The sequence below is a fragment of the Pogoniulus pusillus genome, chromosome Z (genome assembly GCF_015220805.1).
Source record: "Pogoniulus pusillus isolate bPogPus1 chromosome Z, bPogPus1.pri, whole genome shotgun sequence".
NCBI classification, from domain to species: domain Eukaryota; kingdom Metazoa; phylum Chordata; class Aves; order Piciformes; family Lybiidae; genus Pogoniulus; species Pogoniulus pusillus.
The window spans coordinates 110,237,787-110,255,108 of record NC_087309.1 but is presented as its reverse complement, the minus strand read 5'-3'; the positions used below and the strand labels follow the sequence as shown (position 1 = coordinate 110,255,108).

At 48.1% G+C, this 17,322-nt stretch overlaps 2 protein-coding genes across 2 annotated transcripts in view; one reads left to right on the top strand and one right to left on the bottom strand.

Annotated features, from left to right (window-relative positions):
* Positions 1–2,814: 2,814 nt before the first annotated feature.
* On the top strand, positions 2,815–5,842 carry ATP5ME (ATP synthase membrane subunit e). The gene is made up of 4 exons (XM_064176706.1): positions 2,815–2,925; positions 3,103–3,157; positions 3,475–3,573; positions 5,702–5,842. Exons 1-4 carry the CDS (start codon positions 2,890–2,892, stop codon positions 5,725–5,727), a joined length of 216 nt encoding a protein of 71 aa, XP_064032776.1. The 5' UTR covers positions 2,815–2,889; the 3' UTR covers positions 5,728–5,842.
* Positions 5,843–13,384: 7,542 nt separating this feature from the next.
* Positions 13,385–17,322, bottom strand: part of PDE6B (phosphodiesterase 6B) — a 52,312-nt gene continuing 48,374 nt past the window's right edge. Inside the window, exons 20-22 of the mRNA XM_064176790.1 lie at positions 16,473–16,556; positions 15,290–15,446; positions 13,385–13,443 (exon numbers count right to left, since the gene is read on the bottom strand). Of these exons, the coding sequence (XP_064032860.1) occupies positions 13,385–13,443; positions 15,290–15,446; positions 16,473–16,556 (300 nt within the window). The remainder of the gene's footprint in view (positions 13,444–15,289; positions 15,447–16,472; positions 16,557–17,322) is intronic.

Below are 17,322 nucleotides of genomic sequence, written 5' to 3'. Positions count from 1 at the left end.
TGAAACTAAATTTAGCAGTATCTTGGAATGTAAATTTAAGGGCTAACTTGATCTGAGATTTTTGGGTTAGGGTCATTCTGATAGTTTTGGTTAAGTTCTGGAGAAACAAACTGCACTTCAAAACACGGCATTAAATTGAATTGTGTGATTCTCATGTAGAAAGAAACACTCCCAAATCTAATTAACAAGCTGTTCTTTGCAAAATTACTACTGAGCAGAGTTTTTTTGTCTCATGAATTAATGTGAAATGGTTGTAATATTCATAACAATCCCACAGAATGGATGAGGTTGGAAGGGACCTCAGGACACTGTCTATTCAAACCCGCCTGTTCCAAACAAGGTTGGCTAGAGTTGGTTGCTAAGGACTGTGCCTAGTCAGACTTTGAGTTAGCACTAGTTTATTACTGCAGCATTGAAGAGCAGAATCTGCTGTTACCAACAACCTGCAAAATGAACCCCAAAACTCATGCAGAGTTATGAAGTGGGTACGTTTTATTACAGCACTGGGTGCAGGCAGGATTGTTTCAGCAATCCTGCACACCCCATGCTGGCACAAGCCACAATTTATGTCACAAGAGCAGGCATACTCATAGGAGGTTGTTGCAGGCTGCACTGTCTGCTATCACTGCTTGCTGCGGGCCACGGTAAACAAGCCCATAGACCAGTATGGTGTTGGGCCAGCGGTGAGTCTTCAGACGATTCAATATGGATTATGCAGAAGCCCATTTATTCATGTGCATCCCGAAATATATATACACTCAGCCAGTAGAGCACATGTCTACTCATTAGCATAATTAGCCAGGGACAACCCACCACATCTGCATACATACACACCTTGTTGTTCTCATTAGCGAAGGTCTATTACCTACCCCTTCTGAGGTAAGGTCGCCAGCTGCATGTGAGACCCATGTCTGCTATTACAAGGATCTGCCTGTTATTCTCACTCCATTCCCATGGCTCTCCTGCACCTGCACCCCACAACTCTTCTGCATTCTGCATTTCCACAGGAGGTAGGGTTACTACAATTATTTCTTGGAGCTCACTGACATAAGTATTTTCCCAATTCCAACAATTCCAACCCTGGTGGTCTGGAATGGTGATCTACGATGAACATCCCACACAGTCTACCTTCCAGGGTCTTCCTCATCTCTGGTTAAGCACACCTTTCTTTGTTGCTGATGTCAGGACATCCCTGCTTCTCCTTTATCTCCTTCCTGCTTTCCTTAGTCACGGCAGGCATGGGTCTTTACAAGATTGCTTATCACAGCTCTCCAACGAGTAGCTGCAGACACTTCTACAGTAGCCCTTGTTTAGGTTTGCAGATTATCAACTGATTGCTATAAGCAAACATCTCTACAGTTTGGTATTTTAGGGTTTGTCACAGATGCCCTCAAAATGAGCATCTGCTCCATGAGACCTTTTTACCAGCATCCCTTGATTTTTCTTGTACCACCAACCTACTCTACAGAATTGATTTTGTGTCAGCATAAAGACTCCAGGTCATGCTACTGCTGCTTTGGGAGATACCAAACATCCAATTAACGCTGTGCCCTTGTCAGCTATATATGAAGACTTTACACCGCTCACACGTACTGGGCAAAAGCGCCTGAACAGGCAAACACGGTGCTGCAACTAACTTCACCGCTTTGTTACCGACTTGGCAGTGAACTTCGTGGTGAATTACCATGGCATGAACAGCTGATAACGATGTTTGAAACTGATGCATCCCTTGCCATCTGGCTCAAACGCGTTAGGGCAGTTTCCCCAGGCATGCGGGAAGCGGCGTGTCTGCAGGTCCCAAGGGCTGCCATGAAGGCAGCTACGTGACAGGTCCGGTCTTGCCGCTGCGGCACAGAGCAGGTGTGGATCTGTTGGAAGGTAGGAGAGCCCTGCAGAGGGACCTGGACAGGCTGGATGGGTGGGCAGAGGCCACTGGGATGAGATTGAACAAGGCCAAGTGCAGGGTTCTGCACTTTGGCCACAACAACCTCAAGCAGCACTACAGGCTGGGGACAGAGCGGCTGGAGAGCAGCCAGGAAGAAAGGGACCTGGGGGTACTGGTAGAGAGTAGCTGAAGATGAGCCAGCAGTGTGCCCAGGTGGCCAGGAGAGCCAATGGCATCCCGGCCTGCATCAGGAACAGTGTGGCCAGTAGGACAAGGGAGGTTATTCTGCCCCTGTACTCAGCACTGGTCAGGCCACACCTTGAGTACTGTGTCCAGTTCTGGGCTCCTCAATTCAAGAGAGATATTGATATACTAGAATGTGTCCAGAGAAGGGCAACAAAGCTGGTGAGGGGCCTGGAACACAAACCCTATGAGGACAGGCTGAGGGAGCTGGGGGTGTGCAGCCTGGAGGAGGCTCAGGGGTGACCTCATTGCTGTCTACAACTACCTGAAGGGAGGCTGTAGCCAGGTGGGGTTGGTCTCTTCTCCCAGGCAGCCAGCAACAGAACAAGGGGACACAGTCTCAAGCTGCGCCAGGGCAGGTCTAGGCTGGATGTTAGGAGGAAGTTCTTCACAGAGAGGGAAGATTGCAGAACCGCGGGCTCGCAGTACCGCTCCAGCGGCGCCGCGGGGCACTCCGTAGGCGAGGAGGATCAGCCCAGTCCGCGCCTTCCCGCGGCGCCTGCTCCCCGTGCCCCGTCACGGCGGAACAAGCACGGGCCATCTTCCGTCGCGACTCTCCTCACTCCCGGTGCCGTGTGGCCAGAAGCTGAGAGCGGCGGAGACCGAGCCCAGCAGCGCCGTACCCAGCGCTCACCGCCACCGCTCTCGGGGCCGTAACGGCGCTGGCGGTGAGCCCGCCCCGAGCGGGCGGGGCTCTGCCTGCCTTCCGCTCCGCCGCCGTTCCGGGCGTCACTTCCGGCTGCGCACCGAGGCCCGCGAGGATGATTCCGCCGGTGCAGGTCTCGCCGCTCATCAAGGTAAGGGCGGCAGGGGGTGTCTCGGTGCCGCGCCGGTGTCCCGCTGCGCGCTGGAGCAAGGCAGCGGCCACAGGCCTCGTGGGGCCGGGCGGGCGGGCGGGAGGTGTCCGCCCCGGGCGGGCGTTGCGGTGCGTGACAGCGGAGTGAAGGGCGCGTCCTTGTCTCTGCTTTCCGCAGTTCACCCGGTACTCGGCCCTGCTGGTGGGGATGATCTACGGCAAGAAGCGATATGGTGAGTCCGGCTCCGGGGGGCGGCCGCCGGGCTGAGCCCTGCGCCGTTCACAAGGGCACCTTGGCGCGGGCGGTGCGGGCTGCGCAGCCGCGGGCCCGGCCGCCATTTCCCCTCTCCCCGCCCCGGTGGGAGCTGTGTGCGCCGTGTTAAGGTGGTCCTCGGGGATGGGCTCGCCCCGGCCTTCAGTCGCAGATTCATACGAAAGGTGACATTGTGGCAATGAAGGTGGTTTTTTTTCCCTTGCTTTTTGAGCGAACTAGCAGATGCAGAGCTTTCTGCTGTGTGCTAGAAGTTTAAAGCCCGTGTGTTAATCGCAGACTACCTAAAACCGATTGCTGAAGAGGAGAAGAGAATAGAGGCAGAGGAGAAGAAGAAACGCGAAGAACTTGAGCGGATCGCGAAAGAGCTTGCAGAAGGTAGGCTGCCAGTTTAACTTCTGCATCCCATGCCGAAGCACACACATTACCTTGCAGGTGGACAGCCGTTTTTGCTCAGCGTTTTTAGCAGAGACTAAAGCTTACAGAGAGTGGGGCTGCAGGCCCAGTGGTCAGGGAGGAGGTTGCTCTCTTCTCTCAGGTGGCCAGCGCCAGAACGAGAGGACACAGCCTCAGGCTGTGCCAGGGGAAGTTTAGGCTGAAGGTGAGGAGAAAGTTCTTCCCTGAGAGAGTCATTGGACACTGGAATGGGCTGCCCGGGGAGGTGGTGGAGTCACCATCCCTGGGGCTGTTCAAGGCAAGGTTGGACGTGGCACTTGGTGCCATGGTCTAGCCTTGAGCTCTGTGGTAAAGGGTTGGACTTGATGATCTGTGAGGTCTCTTCCAACCCTGATAATACTGTGATACTGCTGCTGTTTGACAAGCCCTTCAAAACGTAAGCGTCAGTAGAGGGAGAATTGAAATACTTTTGGAAGCAAAGAGGACTTATTAAAAAGCTCTCTGAATTTCCACTGCTGAACTTCTGAAAGCTGCTGGTTGCCCCCTGGGAAACAACTGGAATTGTGTATTAACTGTGCTTGGTATCCCTTATTTGGATACAGCAAACCCGTAATTCGTTTCTCCATGCAGTTCAGAAATCCCACAAACGTGACTGATGACCTCTAATTTGTAGGTGACTAACTAATTGCAGTGAAAGCTTTTGAGTGGTTATGATTAGCATAGTGTTGGAAGTCAACTTCATTTGTTTTATTTCTCACATGTATGCTGAAGGTGATCAGCTTTTTTTCTCATCCATCATGTAGTGTTCCATCTGTGGCATCCTTTCCCTCATGCTTTAGGATTAGTTCTTGGGTCGCTTTTATATCTCTAACAGAAGATTCTGTCCCTGCCTTCCAGCAGAGTGTGCTCTCTAGCTTGAAATCACCCGTGTTGTTTTTAGGTGGACTGAGAGCTAAGAAAAACCTTAATAAAATTGATTGCTAGCACAAGCTGTTCTAGGTGAAACTACACACTTAGTAACTATTTACTTGGGGAATGGTGGTGTTTACCTTGTCCTGAACAAGACTAACGTGGGGGAAAAGCACTATAAAATTAAATGACCTACCTGTATATAAAATAATATATGCAAGTTCAGTTTTATTTTGCTTACTTAGAAATAAAGCTATTTTGCACATCTGTTTCTCCATCTTAAATGTACAGTCTGCCTTGGTCACCTGCTAGATAAATGAGTCTTTTAGAGGCTTTGTATCTTAGCTGGATCTTTTTATGGGTTTGGAGGTAGAGGCTCTCCTGTGCTACTGCACCTGATAATGGGAATTATTGGGACTATTCAGTCTGGAGAGGAGGGGTCTCTGAGGTGACATTATTGTGGCCTTTCAGTATCTGAAAGGGGCCTACAAAAAAGTTGGGGAACGACTTTTCAGGCTGTCAGAGAGTGACAGGACTAGGGGGGATGGAATAAAACTGGAGATGGGTAGGTTCAGACTGGACGTGAGGAGGAAGTTGTTCAGCATGAGAGTGGTAAGAGCCTGGAATGGGTTGCCCAGGGAGGTGGTTGAGGCCCTGTCCCTGGAGGTGTTTAAGGCCAGGCTGGATGAGGCTCTGGGCAGCCTGATCTAGGGTAGGGTGTCCCTGCCCATGGCAGGAGGGTTGGAACTAGATGATCCTTGTGGTCCCTTCCAACCCTGACTGACTCTATGATTCTAATTTTGTGAATATTTCTTTCAGAACGTTTAATGCATTTAAATGTGTCACACAAATGACTGATCCTGCTTTCCCAACAGTGGTTTCTTGTTTGTATTTTTTTTACCCTTAGAAAATCAATTGGTAAAACTTCATTTAGTGGAGTTGGAAAGATAACTTGACCTGTGTGCAAAGATAGCTTTTTTTCTGGGCTTTTTTGAATTGTCAGTTTAGAAAACTCTTGCTGATGAGAAAGCACCAAAGAAATATCCTTTATCCTAAAACACTGAATTACACTTCTGTTGAATAAGCAGAAATCATAAAAGGTGCATAGAAAGAAGTGGTATGCTTAAAGGTAGCCTTTGAGCCTACTACTGCTTTGCATGTTTTAATACTGCATTTAATTTTTCTTTTCTCTGCCTTACAGCAAGTGAAGACTCCATATTGAAATGAAGAAAAGATTGGATCTAAATTTCACCCAAGAAAATACATAACTGTGCTCTGAACTGTTCAGTGGTTAGGGGATTCTTCATGCTGTTCTATCAATAAAGTACTTAAAACATTTCAATTGGTATTTTTTGAGTGACTTGTACGGAGCAGCAGCAGAAGCACTTAGAGAATGTGACAGAGGGTATTTGTCACAAGGTGGCCACCGCTGCAGCCCACACCCTGATGTATTCTTCCAGCAGCAACCAGTCAGTACTTCCAGGTAATGTTTGTAATCAGAAAAGATGTGTGAGTTAATGCGTGGGCAGGTAGGGGGGTGGCTTGGCACTGTTTGCCTGAATGTGTCTGTTTATTGTCTTGACTGAGGAGTAAATTTTTTTTTTAGCTTTATTGAAGTGAATTTGTTGTCACAGTGGAATTCTTGTATTTGACAGTGCAGCCATACTGAGGTCTGTCTGAGGAATCAATGCTGACTCACTATTTGTGTTTGTAAACACAACCATTTCATATTTAACAAACAGTCAAAATGTCTTTCCCAAAGCTAGGAACAAATTAGGAAGTGTAGTCTTTTATAAGGATATGCAGGTCTGTTTTCTTATTTGGGCAGTGGCTGACTTCCTTTTTGTGGTCATTGCCAATTAGACAACTGAAGCAGTGATTTCAGCTCTAAATATCTCTTAAGTTATCACATGTTTTATTAAATATCACATGTTTTATTAAACTCTTAATAAATGCACTAGATGATTTCAGATTTGAGCCAGTGCTCAGCACCTAGTTTAGTCCTATTTGCAGCAAGACAGGTACCTGTGAACTCTGGCAGCTTTTTGCAGCACCACTTAGGAGAGTTAACATGCAAAGGGACTGAAATGGGTGAATGGATGACTACATTACTAGTTTTTATCTTTTTTCTTTTTTTTTTTTTTTTTTTTTTTTTTTTTGAAGGCCATTTACTGCAGGAGTTCACAGGATGTCAGGGGTTGGAAGAGACCTCCATGGATCATGGAGTCCAGCCCCCCTGCTGAAGCAGGACCGTACAACCTAGCTCAGGTCACACAGGAACACATCCAGACAGGTTTTTAAAGTTTCCAGAGAAGGAGACTCCACAACCTCTCTGGACAGCCTGTGCCAGTGCTTTGTGACCCTTACAGGAAAGAATCATCAAATAGAATCAACCAGACTAGAAAAGACTTCCAAGATCATCCAGTCCAACCTAGCACCCAGCCCTCTCCAGTCAACTAGACCATGGCACTAAGTGCCTCATCCAGGCTTTGCTTGAGCACCTCCAGGGAGAGTGCCTCCACCACCTCCCTGGGCAGCCTGTTCCAATGCCAGTCACTCTCTTTGGGAAAAACTTCCTCCTAACATCCAGCCTAGACCTCCCTGGCACAACTTGAGACTGTGTCCTCTTGTTCTGTTGCTGGTTGCCTTGCAGAAGAGCCCAACCCCACCTGGCTGCAGCCTCCCTTCAGATAGTTGTAGACAGCAATGAGGTCACCCCTGAGCCTCCTCTTCTGCAGGCTGCACACCCCCAGCTCCCTCAGCCTCTCCTCACAGGGCTGTGTTCCAGGCCCCTCATCATCTCTTGTCGCCCTTCTCTGGACATGTTCCAGCACCTCAACATCCTTCTTGAATTGAGGGGCCCAGAACTGGACACAGCACTCAAGGTGTGGCCTCACCAGTGTTGAGTACAGGGGAAGAATAACCTCCCTTGTCCTGCTGGCCACACTGTTCCTGATCCAGCCCAGGATGCCACTGGCCACCTGGGCACACTGCTGGCTCATCTTCAGCTACTATCTACCAGTACCCCCAGGTCCCTTTCTGCCTGGCTGCTCTCCAGCCACTCTGTCCCCGGCCTGTAGCACTGCTTGGGGTTGTTGTGGCCAAAGTGCAGAACCCTGCACTTGGCCTTGTTCAATCTCATCCCATTGGCCTCTGCCTACCCATCCAGCCTGTCCAGGTCCCTCTGCAGGGCTCTTCTACCCTCCAACAGATCCACACCTGCTCCTAGCTTGGTGTCATTTGCAAACTTAGTGATGCTGGACTCAATCCCCTCATCCAGATCATCAATAAAGACGTTGAACAGGACTGGGCCCAGCACTGATCCTTGGGGAACACCACTAGTGACAGCTGTCAACTGGATGTGGCACCATTCACCACCACTCTCTGGGCTCTGCCATCCAGCCAGTTCTTGACCCAGCACAGAGTGAATCTGTCCAAGCCATGAGCTGCCAGCTTGGCCACGAGCTTGTGGCAGACAGTGTCAAAGGCTTTGCTGAAGTCCAGGTAGACTACATCCACAGCCTTCCCCACATTCACCAGGCAGGGAACCTGATCATAAAAGGAGATCAGGTTGGTGAGGCAGGACCTGCCCTTCCTAAACCCATGCTGGCTGGGCCTGATCCCTTGGCCATCCTGTAGGTGCTTTGTGATGGCACTCAAGATGACCTATTCCATGGCCTCACCCGGCACTGAGGTCAGGCTGACAGCTCTGTAATTTCCCAGTTTCTCCCTCTGGCCCTTCTTGTGGATGGGCATCATGTTTGCCAGCTGTGGGGACCTCTCCAGTGAGCCAGGACTGTTGATAAATAATGGAGAGTGGCTTGGCCAGCTCAGCTGCCAGCTCAGCACCCTAGAGTGGATCCCATCTGGTCTCATGGACTTGTGAGGATCCAAATGGCTCAACAGGTCCCTTCTCCCCCGTGGATTACAGGGGGACTAAACTGGTCCCTGACTCCATCTGCCACTTCAGGAGTCCAGCTGTCCTGGAGACAACCTGTGCCACTATTGAAGATTGAGGCAAAGAAGGTGTTAAGCACCTCTGCCTTCTCCTCATGCTCTTAATGCATGGCTCTTAATGAAACTGAGACGCAGAGCAGGAGGCCGCTGCTGGTGGTGCATGTAGCTTCTGTGCAGGTGGGCATGTTTCCATCCTTCCCTGTTCAGTATACTGTGGTAGTTTGAGGGCTTCCAGGTTATCTCAGATTTCCTAACAGAACCTACAGAGACCAAGATCTGTCCCAGGGGTGTCGTGGATGGGGTTTCTCAGTGCCTACACCGATTTGGCAGAGGGGAGAAATTAATTAATGCGAGAGGATGTTTATAAAAATATTTATTAACTTGCAATTTCAACTCTTGCCACCCCCAATCACTGAACTTTAACATTACAGGGTTCTTTGCACTGTTATGGAGACGTTCTAAGATATATGTCTACAGAATTTATTAATAACCAGCAAACATTCAAACATTCAAACTATATACAGGGAGAGAGTTTCCCCGTGGCTCAATGCCACTTGAGGTCTTGTACTGTTTGCCCAGCAAAGCTGAGCTGAAACTGCTCTCTGCTTTATGGCAGAGGTAATAGAAATTACAGAGGCATCTACTCACGATTCTTAGCAATTATTAATCACCCTCTGGGGCTGAGTCAGCCTATTGCAAGTGTCCAATTCTTCAGGGTCTCTGCCTGTGGACCTTTAGGCTGGAATCCTCTGGCATCAGGGGAAATGGCAGTCTCTGGCCTTACTGCTGCTGGATTCTGCTGGCTGCTCTCTGCAGGGTACGCAGGCAGGACTTGTGCAGTCTGAGCATGGGTCCAGGCTTGCTCCTCAGGCTGATTGAACACAGACAAGTGGGTCTGCTCCCAGCAACCCATGGCAATGTGCACACCAGGCACTCATACAAAGGCAGGCACACAGCTGCAAGGAAGGACACAGGCAGGCAGGCAAGCATGTGGCTGAGCAGCAGGTAATGTGGGGCAGGCTGCACATGAGCCTGTGCACCCCTATTTTTCAGCTGTGGGCAGAGAGTTAATGGTCTCATTGGCCACTCGAATGACTTATCAGGCTGGCAGTCAGCCCAACCCTACCACACTGGGTAAAACCCACAGGTCTGGACTCCAGGTATGGGAATCACATGGGCCCTGCACCAGGCAGGCCCGAGCTGGGCATGTGGGGACTTACACAATCAGGTGTCCCGTTGTTCTCCTTTACCCCTGGTGCAGGCAGAGACATGTCCAGGCAGAGCAGGCATAAATAAGCCTGCTTTGGGGCCTACAGGCCCTCCACCACAAGGGGATGAAGTGGCAGCCCCTGGATGTTGTAGTTTTGTTATTCAATCCCACAATCCTGCAAACGCTTTACAAGTAAGCAGCAGGGTCAGTTTGTTCTCTTTTCTCCCTGCCTTTTCAGCTCTCCAAAGGCATCCTCATCTGGATAACTTGTTGAGAACTGGCTGAAAAATGGGGGGCACAAGCCCCTAGAAGCTTGTACAATCAAGCCTTGGATGTGAGGTCTGAGTATCGAAGCGCAGTAAGCCACAGCGCTGTGCGTGAAGAAGCTCAGAGGCATTTGTCCTTGAGCCTTCTGATAAACAGCTTCTGTGGGACTGTGTGCAGAGTAGGAGGGAAATAGGAGGAATATGCAAATCCCAACACTTAGGTGCACTAAATGGCTGTAGTGGTAACTGCAAGTTTAGGGAGGATTATGCATATTCAAGCACTTAGATGCGCCAAACGCTAGTGAACAGTACCACCTTGCATGCTGAGTGTGCTTGCTGCGACGAAGGGACGGGGTGACAGCTTGATGCAAGCTAAGTTCTGATTTTATTAGGCAACATACTGGAATATATATACTGTCAAGAAGGCTTAATTTTTTTACATATTGATTAGTCGTTTTACCACATGCAAAATCATCTAATCTAAATTCTGTCGGCCACATCTGCTTCCCAGGGAGCAACAGTCTCAGCATATTCATCAGGTGGCCAGGACAGTCTTAGCATGTTCATCAGGTAGCAAGGTCCTGTCTCCTTGCTTCTTCTGATCTGCAAATTCTCATTCTTCTTCTCTTGCACAACGTTCAGGTCCACTCTGACTCAGATAGTTTGCCCAAGGCTTGTGTTGCCACTGATCCATGATTGACCATTGTTACATTAATGGCCTGTGATCCCACATGTGCTCACTTTTCTCACCCTAAATGAAAAGTATGTGCTCTGTAACTTGAAGTCTGATGCTCTCAATAAAGAGTGGATTGCTTGGATAGCATAGCTCATATTGAGCTGTCCCCTTGCTTCCCTATTCCTGTCCACGGTAACTGACTATGTAGGAGTACCCTGCAGGATGTGGCCTTCAAGTCCGTGGGCCACAGTGAATTCATCCCACTTAGGGTCTAAATGGGAGGCAATGGTGCATGGGTGAAAATGAGCACTGGGGCTTTGGTGGGTTTTGGTTTGTTTGAGGGGATTTCTCAGGTGTCATGCAAGCATAGAATCACAGAATGGTCTAGGTTGGAAGGGACCCCAGTTCCAACCCCTGCCATAGGCAGGGACACCTCCCACTAGAACAGGTCACTCAAGGTCTCAGCCAACCTGGCCTTGAACATCTCCAGGCAGGGAGCAGCCACAACCTCCCTGGGCAACCTGTGCCAGTGTCTCACCACCCTCACTGCAAACAACTTCTTCCTACCATCTAGTCTAAATCTCCCCTCTGCCAGTTTAAACCCATTCCTCCTCATCCTGTTATTACAAGACCTTGTCAATAGTCCCTTCCCAGCCTTTCTGTAGGCCCCCTTCAGATCCTGGAAGGCCACTCTGAGGTCTCCTTAAATCCTTTTCTTCTCCAGACTGAAGAGCCCCAACTCTCATAGCCTGTCCTCACACATATCTTGTATCCGTATTAGGTGTTAAGGATTCACGTATGCTGTATCTGTTGCTGCACACCTTTAAACACAACCTCTCTGTCTTTTCTTCTCCAACTCAGTGAGAGCCTTATTATTTTACTGCCCTCTTTCCTTAAAAAGAGTAAAGTAGAATAATCTCAGCCTGTTGTGCTCTCACATGAAAAACTACTACAGAATAATGAGACAAATGATCACCAGGTACACGCAAGGCTCTAGTTTTTCTTTTTACTGGCAGTAGTTTTGTAAGAAGGTAAAAGCACTGAAGACAGGAGGAATAATAGTAATAGTAGTAATAATAGTAATAGTAATGATAGTAATAGCAATATGATCCCCAGCAAAACATATCTCCAAACACTTTAAAAATAAAAGAGCAAGAGCAAGGGAGAGACTGATAGAGACAGGAGTGTCGCTGAGTGTTCTAGTATGGATGCATGAATAAATGTGAAAACTAACTTTGATCTGAAGTAGAAGAGTACAAGTCACAGAATCACAGAATTAACCAGGTAGGGAAAGACCTTTGAGATCTTCATGTCCAACCTATCACTTAACACCTTCTAATTCACTAAACCATGGCACTAAGGGCCTCATCCAGTCTCCTTTTAAACACCTCCAGGGATGGTGACTCTGCCACCTCCCCAGGCAGCCCATTCCAATGCCAATCACTCTTGCTGTGAAGAACTTCTTCCTAACCTCCAGCCTAAACCTGCCCCGGCACAGCTTGAGGCTGTGTCCTCTTGTTCTGTCCCTGCTTGCCTGAGAGAAGAGACCAACCCCACCTGCCCACAACCTCTATTCAGTTAGTTATAGAGAGCAGTAAGGTTTGCCTTGAGCCTCCTCTTCTGCAGGCTGCACACTCCCAGCTCCCTCAGCCTCTCCTCACAGGGCTGTGCTCCAGCTGCCTCACCAGCCTTACTGGCCTTCTTTGCATTCAAGCACCTAAACAGCTCTCTGAAATTGAGGGGCCCAAGACATGGCACAGGACTCGAGTCATCAGTCTCTCAAAGGCTGGAGTGGAACCTGAAAACCAGGCATGTCAGAACAAGAGGAGGGGAGGAAAAGGGGCTGGTACTGATCTCAAGAGGTCTATGTTAAATAACAGCATTAGCATGAGGCAAAGCAGAACAAACAAGGGATGCTGAGATTCAGGTTGCTTGGCTGACTGCAACTATAATGAGTCATGATGACACTGCCTTCTAGCATCCATGTGCTACTGAGTAAAGCCTCAGTGCACTGTGTGGATCCTGCTTGTGAAGATGGAGACTGGATGAGGCACTTGGTGCCATGGCTCAGTGAATTAGAAGGTGTTAGGTGACAGGTTGGACTCGATGATCTCAAAGGTCTTTCCCAATCTAGTGAATTCTGTGGTTTTGTGATGGCAGCTGCTGGGAGCTGTACAAATGGCTCCATGCTTTAGAGCATCAGCCTATCCAAATTCTTCATGTGCAGAGCTGCTAACTTTGTGTTTCTTGGATTTACATGGGATAGTGACTTTTTGGAGCAGTTTAAAGGCTTGCTATGGCCAGTTTTTGTGCTCTATTCACACTTACAGATTTCCTTCTTGCATCCTAGGCTTAGCTATGACAGCTTTTGCCTCTTCTTCAGTTTTCCTGCTCTGCAGGGCTATCCGGCTCCACGCAGAGTTGTGTGGAGCAGGATGTGAATTCTGCTGTCTCCATCACCTTTAGGGTAAGAAGTCTTTTGGTGCAGGAGAAATGGCCTTCCCTAATCTTCCTTGACTTATTTGGGTCAGACATTGTTCTGATTTGCCATTCAACGTCTGGCATCAGATGCAGTAAAAGGAGCAAGCCACAGGACAGAACTGGCTCCACACCATGAGGAAGAGATGCGATTAAGGCAAAGAGGATCTAGGCTGGTTGGTTATACACCTAATTAAAGTAGAGGGATGTATTTGTATGTCATGATACTATTTTTTTTTCCTTAAAACAGCATGAGTATTCTGCTTTTAAGTGGCATGTCTTGCACTGATGATGGGTCTAAAGTATGCCACAGGTTTTGGAAGCTGGAGCTGTTCCTCCATTACAGGTTATTCCATCTGCCACATAAAAAGAAGCACAGAGTTAGAAGTACAGTCATAAATGTCATTTATCATCAGTACAGGAAGGGTTTTTTTAGCTCTTCTAAGCTATCTACTGAGCAATGGAGGTCACTGTTGTGGAAGATGGCTTGTCCAGGTGTGATACTATGGTCCCCTTCCCTCTGCTGGGGGGGAGAAGCAGAGCACAGAAAGAAGACAGAAGGGTTGGACACACCTACTTCAAGGGTCCAAGCCTTGCCCAGACTTATTCTTCCTAAATAAGAGAAAGCAAACTCCTGACTTCACCTAATATGATCAGGTTTGGCAAGGTGGCATTCTGATTGTGAATCTCTGTGGCCATTGCACTTGGGTAAACAATAAATAGGCTTTTGCCACATGCCTGCTTTGTTCTTTTGCCTGCTCTGCCCTCCCACATCATTCTCTACTTTGCCTGCAGTGACTTTCAAGACACCAACAGAACTCCCTTCAAGTGTTTGGGTACTGTCTGGTACTATTTTGTGAGTAAATATCCAAAGCCTCTTTGTAAGAAGTTCTGTGACTAGATTCTATTGTGCCTTCTGCCTTAGCAGCAGAAAGGAGCCTCACAAGTTCCCTAATGGGCAAGTGGTATAAAAGGAAACCTCTTTCCAGTTCTAAGTTTCATGTTTGCATTTGCTAGTCCTTTCTTAAGTGTTTCATGGTGGCCTGTTGCCTGTGTGCACAAATATCCAAACCCTGTGTTTCAAACATTATCAACAATTTTTATGGCAAGACTTAATGTTAATAAACAATTTTCATAGTAATTAACCATCTTCACCAGGATGTAAAGAATAAACTCATTATCACTTTTGCATAGTTCATAACAGTTTATGCCTGTAGTACCTGTGAGATAGAGCTGACTGCTGTGCAATATAATCATGCTTGTAACACTGCTTGGAAAGAATGTCCCAGAGACAGCAGAAACCTTCCTCTTTTAAATGCTGGTTTACTAGAGATGGAGTTCTTCAGAAAATGTCCAAATCATTGCTAAAGCACTTACTTTTGATGTTTTAAGTTAATTACTTATGAATTAAGCTGAGTGGAGACATCTAGACAGTTTTAATCACTTCTGAACTGCCCACCCCATGGGCTGTTGGGATTTTGGTCTGGTTAGGAATGATAGGAGACTTCAGATGCAGTCTCCTTGGAGCTGAGGCACCAGTTTTGACAGGTATTTGCTCAAACACTTGGGGGAGGGTAGGAGAGCCTTCTGCTTCTTTTGCCTTTCTGAGAGTCAGCAGAATCCTCAAACAAGCTTTCACTCAAAGCCCACTGTTGCTGGTGGATTTTAGTGCTGCCCAGGCTGGGAACAAGATGAAATCAAAACAACTGTACCAAAAGAAATCGCTCCTAGGGTAGTACCATTACTGCTTTCTTCTACTTCGTATCTAATTTGGGGTAGAAATGGGATTTCTGTAATTTTTCATGAGTTCTCTTTAGGAATGTGTTATTTCTTCTTCACTTTTCTACTTCATGACCTTTGGGACAGTATGCTGGCTGTCAGGCGCTGTGTACAAAGGGGTGTCTCCCTGCCTTTTTTTTCAGGGACATATGTATGCTGTAAAGAACTGTCCCCAGCTGCATGGGCACTGGTGCTGAAGGCAGGCTCCTTAGTTTCTCAGGCATTAGCTCCTGGGTGATGGAGCAGGTGGCCTTTTTCATAGCCTGTCGCAGTGTCTTCAGCCTTGACAGTGGAGCAAGACTGAGGAAACTTACTCTGGGTGTCTGATGCTGCTATGTCAGCAGGACTTGCTGTAGGTCTGGGAAAGAATTGCAAAAACTCTGCTTTTGAGTTAGAAGTGAAAAGCTGAAATCTGTTTCTGACCTTTCTTTGCTGCCATCTTCTCTTCCTCATTCTTCTTCTCTTCCTCCAGAGCTTTGATTTTTGCATCATACTCATCAGCACGGATCTTCCACTCATTTCTGTTGTTCAGCAAGCCATCAAGCATAGGCTGGATTTCCTCATGGAAACGGGAAAACTCCTGACCAAAAGTGCATTCATCAACATAATGCAGTTGTCCAAAGGCAGCACTTGTTCATGATAGCCCAGAACAGAAACTGACTCCTCAGGCTGGGGGCTGCCCTGATGGAAACCGGCACCATGGACAAAGATATTGGAGTGGTGGTGGGCAGCAAGTTCTGCATGGGCCAGCAATGTGCCCTTGTGGACAACAGAGCCAATGGCAGCCTGGGGGGCAGCAGGAAACTGTGGCCAGCAGGGCTAGGGAGGTTCTCCTCCCCCTCTACTCTGCTCTGGTGAGACCACATCTGAAATACCGTGTCCAGTTTTGGGCTCCCCAATTCAGGAGAAACAGAGACCTGCTGGAAAGAATCCAGCAGAGAGCCAAGAGGATGACTGGGGGACTTGAGCATGTCCTTTATGGAGAGAGACTGAAACCCCTGGGGCTGTTTAGTCTGGAGAAGAGAAGGCTGAGAGGGGATCTGATCAATGTGTACAAGCCTCTGAGAGGTGGGGGTCAAGTGTCAAGTGCCTGGGGCCAATCTCTTTTTGGCAGTCAGCAGCAAAATAAGCCAAGTAGCAGCAGCTACAAAGTGGAACAGAGAAGTTTCAGATCTACAAGAGGAGAAACTTCTTTACAGTGAGGGTGACAGAGCCCTGGAGCAGGCTGCCCAGAGAGGTTGTGGAGTCTCCTGCTCTGGAGACTTTCAAACCCTGCCTGGATGCATTCCTGTGCAAGCTCCCATAGGGGATCCTGCCTTGGCAGTGGGGTTGGACTCGATGACCTCTAGAGGTCCTTTCCAGCCTCTTTGGTTCTGTGATTCTGTGATCCTTGCCTCTCAGCCTGGCTAATGTAGGCAACAAATTAAATGCACATGAAGGGAAAATCCTTCAGAGCCCCCAGAAAGAGCAGCTGTTGTCTCCTCTATCTGTTCCTCTCCCTGTGAGTGGTGTTGCTGCACTGGGGCTCACTCACCTTGACCTACAACACTTGGGATCTGAGCCCCTGTTGAGAGGGGTAGAGTGTGCAAGGGAGGACCTATCTTACCTTATAGACAAACGTGCACACGAAGTCGATGAACCCCACTTGAAGTTTCGGAAGCTCAGCAGCTTTCCTCCGGTCCATCATAGGCTGCAGGAGGACACAGGTTCACCCAAGATGTATGAGGACACTTCATTGAAAAGCACACCTCTGCTTTCTCCCCAGAATCGCCTTGCTGTGCCACTTGGGCAGTTCTGCCATGCCATTCATAAAGGCTTTCCATCACAGCCCTCTTCCTCCACTGCAGGGGAGTGAAGTTCTCATTTCTTTTGGCATTTCAGCAGAACTTTTAGCCAGCTCTTTCAGGGTGTATGGACAAGGAGGAGGACAGAGTGTATTCCTCTTGTGCCTCTTAACTAGACACCTGAGAGAGTGTTCATGTAATACAGGGCTGAAAAGGTTTTCAGTTCTCTACAGCCTAACTGATCATGAAGTTATTTTAAAGGCCTTGATGATTCCAGTATCATTTGTGGTGCCTCTGCCAGTGGAGATGTCAGGTTCCACTTAAAAAACAAACAGGCTGCACAAGTGGAGGTCACATCAAGGAATTACTTTTGTCTCTTTCAATGCCAGTTTTAGTCTTTGTTATTATATAGTAGAAAAAAATACTAAGAAATTCTTCTTTAATGCAATTCCACTTGCCAGAAATAATCTCTGGGCTTTACAAAGCTTGTGTTTGTAGTTCCTGTCCTTGTTGAAAACTCTGCTTTCCTCTACAATGTAGGTATTTCAATTTCCTTTTTCTGTTGTAAGGGACCAGCAGAGTGTCTCCAGGGGGACAGTCACTCCCTGCTGGCTCTCTGGGACCTATCTAACTACATGGAGAGCTGTACAAGCAACTCCATCAGAGAGAGTC

Excerpts from the sequence above, each read along its gene's own strand:
- ATP5ME (XM_064176706.1), top strand. The coding sequence starts at position 2,890 with ATGATTCCGCCGGTGCAGGTCTCGCCGCTCATCAAG. Across the intron at positions 2,926-3,102 it reads AGGTCTCGCCGCTCATCAAG|TTCACCCGGTACTCGGCCCT; the intron begins GTAAGGGCGGCA and ends TGCTTTCCGCAG. Across the intron at positions 3,574-5,701 it reads CGCGAAAGAGCTTGCAGAAG|CAAGTGAAGACTCCATATTG; the intron begins GTAGGCTGCCAG and ends TCTGCCTTACAG.